Below are 7,449 nucleotides of genomic sequence, written 5' to 3' on the forward strand. Positions count from 1 at the left end.
GCCGAGGAAGAGATTGTCATCCTTGAGGTTGTCCTTGGTGTCTCCAGCAGCAGCCCCACCAGGTACAGCTTCTCCAGGGGCTCCTTCTCCTTCCCTAGGGCCCGACCAGGCTGTCAGGGCTCTGCCCAGGGTCCCAGACATCCATGAACCAAACCAGGGGGGATGGTGGCCACCAGTGTTTGCCACACCAGGTCTCCAGCTGAGCTCTAGCCCAAGAAGCTGTGTGTTCCCTTCTGCTGACCTCTGCTCACAGGACAAAACCAGTCTGGTTTGCTTTGCCACTGATTGCCAAGAGATGTGTGGAGCTGTTACCTGCCAGGCCCCTGGATCCAACTGTGCACATGGATCTCTCCCATCTTCTAGGGCAGAGGAACACCCAGCACCCAAGGATGACAGAAAAGCTCTTCAAAGGATAGCCTGTCCGAGGGTTGCATGGACAAACACCTCTTAATGATATCCTGGTGCTCTGGAGAGAGAAACCAGAAATCAGTCAGCTGGAGAAGTTGCCCCCCTGTTCCCATGCCCAGGCCATGCTGGGTGTGCCCAGAGCTGGGCCTAAACTTCCCCATGGATTCTCTGTTTGGAGGAGAGCAGGAGAGCAGGACATGTGCCACCTCCTCAGCAGCTGCCAGAGCAGGATGCCCATGAGCCCGCTGCTGTCTCCCAGCACTGGTATTCCCCCTGTGCCCAGAGATGAGAGTCCACCTTGAGAGAGCCATCGTGGGAACAAGATCCGCCCCCAGATGACCTCCTGGCCCCTCCTGAATGGGTGCTTCCCCATGACCAGGTGGCACAGCAGGAGGCCCAGGAACCAGATCATTGCTGCCTCGCCATGGTAGTGTTGGTGCTGGATCCACTCTAGTGGGCTGTAGGACAGGGTTCCTGTGGAACATAGATGGAGCTCAGCAGGGGGATGCTGCTGCTCCCAGAGCCTGGCCCCAGCATCCCTGGGCATGTGGGGCCTGCCCCAGTGGCACACGGGGTGACTGCTGCCCTCTCACTAGCACCTGGGACTTGTGTACAAACTCGGGGCTGGAAAAAATGCCACTAGTGCTGGAAGAGGGCAGCAGAAACTCTGAGAAGGACCAACCATGACACACAAAGAAAAAACCCACTCAGTGGTGGAAAAAACAACTGTCCTCCCCATCTACATGGCCCCCAAAAATGTTAATAAGCCAAAGCAAACAAGGGGAGCGGAGCAGTCCAAGCCCTTCCTCACCCGCATACCAAACCATCCAGGGCACAGGGTCAGATGCCCCTCTGTGCTACCCCTATGGGGGTTTTTGTTTGGCTGGCTGCCCCAGCTCCAGCCCCAGCCCAGGCCACAGTGGGTGCTGAAGGCTGTCAGCAGGGCTGGGAGCTGGCCCCCCTCACACCCCCACCCAAATGAATTTGGCTCCGCCATCAATCTCATCCCAGCTGCAATAGGGGGAAGCCCCGGTGCTGCACCGTGGCTGGGCCATGAGATGCCCAGGAGCATCCCCTGCCAGGGCTCACCTGCAAACTGGGTGTAGGCTGTGTCTTGGAGAAAGGTGCCACAGCCAAAGTCGTTGAGTTTCAGCTGCCCGCTGGCCAGGTCGAGCAGGAAGTTCTCGGGCTTGATGTCCCCGTGCAGGACCCCGGAGCTGGTGCAGTGCTGCACAGCCTCCAGCACCTGGCGGAACAGCTCCCGTGCCTCCTCCTCCGGCAGGAACCCCCACTCTGCCAGGAAACCCGAGAGCTTCTGGCATGGCTCCCGATGCTCCAGCATCAGCAGGGCAGCTCAAGCCACTCCAGGAGCTGAATGACACTGGCACAGCCACAGGACACCTTGGCCAGCAGCACGATCTCCAGGGGCGAGCTGGTGCCGTCGGGCTGCGGGAGGAGCGCGGTGCCGTCAGTGGGGCTGAGGCCGGGCCGGGGCTCTGGGAGCCCTCAGCCAGCCCGGGATGCTCTGCATGCCCCGCTCAGCCCATGCCCGCTCTCCCCGCAGGGCTCCCGGCGGCTCCCAGCCCGCCGGGCCCCGGCTCCTCGCCGCCCGGCTCGGCCCGGCTTCTGCCACTGGCCCCGCTCACTCACCAGCTCGCCCCAGTGCCGGATGTGATCCCGCGGCACGCGTTTGATGGCCACCTGCGAGCAAAGGAGAGCAGCAGGCTGAGCCCGCCGCCCGTCCCGCCGCGCCCCGACCTTCTCCTTCTCCGCCTCATTGTCCTCCTCAGCCCCATACTCCTCCTCCTCCTCCCCCTCCGCCCGCCGCCGGCCCCGCCGCTCACCGGGGCGCCGTCCGAGAGCCGCGTGGCCGCGAAGACGCTGCCGAAGCCGCCGCGCCCCAGCAGCGAACCCAGCAGGTACCGCTCCTGCAGGGCCTCCTGCGCCTTCCCTGCGGGCGGGACGCGGCTGTCAGCGCTCGGCCCGGGGCCAGCAACGGCCCCCGAGCGCCCCTCACCCGCCCCGGGCCGGCCATCCCCGGGCGTTCGCTCTTTGGAACGCGACTCGGGAGGCTCGGGGCTGGCGGCCGCGCTGCCGAGCGGCGGAGCTCGGGCCGGGGAAGCCGCAGCGGAGGCGGCGGGAGCGGCCGCGCCGCGTGTGTCCTCCGCGGGCCCCGGGAGGAGCCGGGGTCGGGGCCGGGGCCGGGGTCAGGGTTGGACCCTGGGTCGGTGTCGGGGCCGGGGTCGGGCCAGGCAAAGGCAAAGGGCGGCGATGCCGCCCGAGCCCCAGGCACTGATGCCCGCCCAGCAGCGCCACCGCCAGTACGGCCAGAGCCGGGCGGAGGCGAGACCGCGGCGGGACGCCCGGGAACGGGGGACGGGGACGGGGACGGGGACGGGGACGGGGACGCCCCGCCCGGGGCCGGGGGCGGGCCGGGGGCATGGCCGGGCCCGGCAAGGGAGGCGGGGAGAGGAGAGGGACGCCGGGAAACGGACACCGAGAGAAGGGTGCCCGACAGTGGGAAAGGGAGAGAAAGAAAAAGAGAAAAAGAGTATTGAGGCTTCTCTGTTTTTTCTGCTGCCGCCGCTACTGCCGCCGCTGCCACTGCTGCCGCTGCCGCCGCTGCAACTGAAGCCCCGGGGCCGTTCGTCCCCGTGTCCGTTCCCCGCTCGCCCCACCAGCCCCACGGCCGAGCCCCGCGCGCCCCGGGGACAGCCCCTTCGTCTGTCCGAACACGGGAACTTTGCAGGGTCGAGCCCAGATGCAGAGCCCTGACTCTTACAGGCTGGCAGAGCAATCCCCTCGCTGCTGTGCACAGTGTTTGCTAAGGGTCAAACACTGTCGGGGCACCTTCCCTTGGTGTAGGATTCTCACCTGACCCCAGCACTGCACTTCCATCTCCAGTGTTGCTTTCCAGTAAAAACAGGAAAAGGAAGACTGTGTGTGGCTCATGGTATTTTAGAGTATCTAAAACTTGCTAAGTCACCAATCTTGTAGGTGAGGTGCATCTACAATTACTGGGATGGAGAAGCAGTGCAACATGGAGAAGGGGAACATAGAAATAAATAGAGGAAAACATCCTGGATTGTGTCTTTTGTTTTCATTTCACTTCTGGAAAGCTGTTTCAGTTTTCCAGGAATCTTCTCCTGTCTGTTCTTTTCAAGAACCTCTTGTGGAGAACAAGGTTGAACTTTTGCAGCCACCAGCTGCTGCTTCTCTTGGCTTTCCACACTGTACTCTGTGTGCAGCACCAGATCTTGATGTTGCTGGAGCCAGAACCTGGAAATTTCCAAATTTTGTCTTTCTGTGTCAGCAAATAACTGGACTTGGGCTGTGCCACTCCAGGAAGTTTTCAGATCTGGGCGCTGGCACTGCCAGCAAACACCAGATCTGGGTCGTGTCATTGCCAGCGACAGAAATCTGCCGGACTTGGGCTCTGCTGGCACTGGGAAATTTCCAAATCTGGGCGCTGGCACCGCAAACACAAGATGTGGGAGGTGCCAGACTCAGGAGCAGGAAGTTGCCAGGTTTTGGATTTCTGTGCCAGCAAATTGCTGCATCTGGGCTGTGCCAGAATAGGGAAATTTCCAGATCTGGGCACTGGCAATGCCAGCAAATATCCCATTCCAGGCTCCAGGAAAGACTGCATCTGTATCCCTTCCTCTTTTCTTTCTTTCTTTCTTTCCTTCTTTCCTTCCTTCCGGGGTCCTGCTGCCAGCAATCACCAGATTGGGCAGTGCTGGCAAGGGGATATTGCCAGGTTTTAGCTTTCTTTGCCAGCAAATTGCTGGACATGGGCGGCACCAAAACAGAGAATTTGGCAGATGAGGGCACTTGGCAGTGCCAGCAAACTCCAGATCTTGGCAGGGAATGTGCTGCCACAGGGAAATTGCCAAATGCTAATTTTCTGTGCCAGCAATTATTTGAAAAATTCCAGATCTGGGCACTGGCAGTACTGGCAAACACCAAATGTGGGTGGTGCTGGCACCAGGTATTTGCTGGGTTTTGGATTTCTGTGCCTGCAAATTGCTGCACTTGGGCTCTGCCAGCACAGGGAAATTTCTGGATCTGGGCACTGGCAGTTCCAGGAAACCCCAGATCTGGGCAGTGACAGTCCTGGCACCAGGAAATTGCCCGGTTTTGTCTTTCTTTTCCAAAAACTTGCTGCACTTGGGCTGTGCTGGAACCTGGAAATGTCCGGATCTGGGCACAGGCAGTGGCAGCCAACACCTGATCTGGGTGGTGCTGGTGGCAGCACCAGGAAGTTGCCGGGCTTTGGCTTTGTTTGCCAGAAAATTGCTGGACTTGGGCTATGCTGCCAGTGGGAGACTGCTGGATCTGAGCACTGGTGGTGCCAGCAAATACCAGATCTGGGTGGGGCTGGCACCAGGTGTAAGAGCCTGAATGAGAGATGTGGGACTCCAGGCAGCTCTTTAAAATGCAGTTTGTCACCGACATAGTTTATGAAAAATCCTTTACTTAGGAATTTTCCTCTCCTGAGAGCTGAGAAGCCTCAGGAACAGACTGTAAACAATTCTTATCTGCTGCTGTGGAATGCAATGGGGAGAAATCTGTGATTGGCCCCGTCGGACTGTTTGCAATTAAGAGCCTACCACAATTCACCTGTTCGGCCAGTCTCGGGCTGAGAAGACTTCAGTTTACACATTCTTTTCTATTCTTAGCTTAGCCTGGTAGTGAAATCCTTCTCTTTATTCCTTTAGTATAGTTTTATATCTTATATATCATATCATAATAAATCAAGCCTTCTGATGCATGGAGTCAACTGTCTTGTCAATTCCCTCCTCCTGGGACCCCAGAAAGCTGCTGTAATAGGACTGGGCTGCTGTGGAATGTTACTTGAGCTGTTTGTTTTTTTAGCATCAGTCTCACTACATGGTTATCACAATGGGAAGATGCCATCAGCTCACATCCCAGGCAGCAGACCAGGAACTTAATGTGTCAATCTGCTTTTTAAGCTTTTAGACCAACCACTCAAACCAGAAGCATATTTGCAGTGGTCTATCCAGCCGCTAGAAGTACACGTCCCTTTGGTTAAAACAATGCCTGCTTCTTTCACATGCAATACCTGCTTGTAAGCCTTAAAACACAATGCACAGAGCTCCATTATAAGCTTCAAACTTCCCAATATCTTCCTAGATAAGCTTTTCTACAGCTTAGGGAGTTATCCTATTCCAGCGTTAATACACAGACCACTGTTCTATTTGTCCTTGCTTTTCTACTTTGTAAATCATTTTTCTGCTGGCCTATTTCGTGGCTACTGCTTAGCTCTAATCACAGTTCTGCTGTCTCTGAGGCCTGCCTTTTGCAGCTTTCCCAAAACCATCTGATTTTGTGGATTCCCACAATTCTCCCTCACGGTTCACCTAAAAAAGAAACCTTTGGAACTGTGTCGTTTATTACCACCTTGCATTTTGTAGCCTTGCTCTAATATTTCTGATTATTACCTACTTAAAGCATTCTTTTAGCTTCACTAAGCACTGCTATATTTCAACACAGCAGTTTAATGTCAGTCAGTTGAAAGGGCCTAAATCCTGCCTGACAATAATTATAAGCCATTGTTAGAAAAAGTCTTGTCAGTTCTTATGTCTTAACTCAAAACCTTCCTTCAAGTCTATACATTCATCCACCATCTGGTAAGCTTTCGAGAACTCTCTGTGGATCCATTTCCTACCTCTCTCCTTTGTATGATAAAAACTTCTTTGATAGTTTTGTCCATCATTTGTCGCACACACCGGAGTATGCCAGGTACTACTACTAATATAACTACCAGAACACCCAATACCTAGAGAGCTGTCTTACAAAGTTCCCTTAGCCAAGGTGCAAAGCTCCATCCTTGAAACAAATCATCTCACCAGGACCCACCATCTTCTTTAATTGGAGCTGTCCAGTCTTTTAGGTTTTGTATGATTTTGTGGATGGATTCAGAATATCAGACAGGTTCATACAACACAATCCTTCAAATTCCTCACAACCATGTCCTTGTGCCAGTACAAGAAAATCAATTGCTGCTCTGTTTTGAAGGGTAGCGTGCCTATCACTATTAACATCGGTCAACATATCACTGATTGCAGTGGATGTGGCATTAGTCTGTTTACTCAGCCAACATCCAACCCAATCCAATTGTTTCAATGCCACTGCTGAAGCCAGTTGGGGTATAAACAAACCTGCTGAAACCCTTTTTGCAGCTTTCCAAGGCATGAAATCACTCCTACAGTTTTCATCATAATGATGAGCAGATCTTGTTCCTCTATGTTTCTTTTTCATGACTGCTTTAGCAGTAGGTGCTACCACAGTGAGCATCCCCATGCTACATGGGCCACCTTCAAGGTGTGATGGAATGCCCTGCCAAGCCCTATCTCCACAGATGAGCCAATATCCCTTTGGCAATTGTCGTGGATATTGGTCAGCCTCAGAAAGCACATCCCAACTGTTTGAATAATTACACCAAAAACTTAAATTTCTGTATGCAAAATAATGGGGAGTAACATTGTATTTTGGAGGATCACCTTCTCACCAATCACTGGTTATAAAGGTAATGCAAAAATCCATTGTTAAAGAACCAAGGATTTCCAATTCTTGTGGTTCAGATACTGCTTTGGGAAGTTCTTTGACCCAGACGTTCCAATTCAATATAAGATTGCTCCCATTATCAATTTCACCAGGCTTACCATTAGATTGTTTTTTAATCAAAGGCAAATCATTTACTGGCACACCGACCAGACAGGTTGAGAAAGGCTTTTCTGGTTCCAAATTAGACAAACATATGGTATCCGAGCCTGCTGCCTTGGCTAAGGTCACCCAAACATTTGTCTTTGGTTGTTCCACAGGCAAATCTGCATGACAAAAAACAATTAAAACCCACCAAAACCAACATACAACTTGCATTTGCTCCATCTTATTCATGAGCTAAATTTTGGCAGAATCCTTACGTATATATCAATTTTAAAATTTTGCCTTAAACAAAACAAAGCCCTGAACATTTGCCAAAAGTCAGCTCTACGAAACAAACATTTGACATAC

At 53.7% G+C, this 7,449-nt stretch overlaps 1 protein-coding gene across 1 annotated transcript; it reads right to left on the minus strand.

Annotated features, from left to right (window-relative positions):
* Window positions 1-359: 359 nt before the first annotated feature.
* LOC103825266 (serine/threonine-protein kinase pim-1-like) lies at window positions 360-5,303 on the minus strand. The gene is given in 7 exon segments (XM_050984280.1): window positions 360-466; window positions 706-882; window positions 1,498-1,755; window positions 1,758-1,854; window positions 2,059-2,109; window positions 2,253-2,499; window positions 5,299-5,303. Coding segments are annotated over 7 exon segments (942 nt in total).
* Between the last annotated feature and the right edge of the window lie 2,146 nt (window positions 5,304-7,449).

Source organism: Serinus canaria, chromosome 25 (genome assembly GCF_022539315.1).
Source record: "Serinus canaria isolate serCan28SL12 chromosome 25, serCan2020, whole genome shotgun sequence".
Classification (NCBI taxonomy): Eukaryota; Metazoa; Chordata; class Aves; order Passeriformes; family Fringillidae; genus Serinus; species Serinus canaria.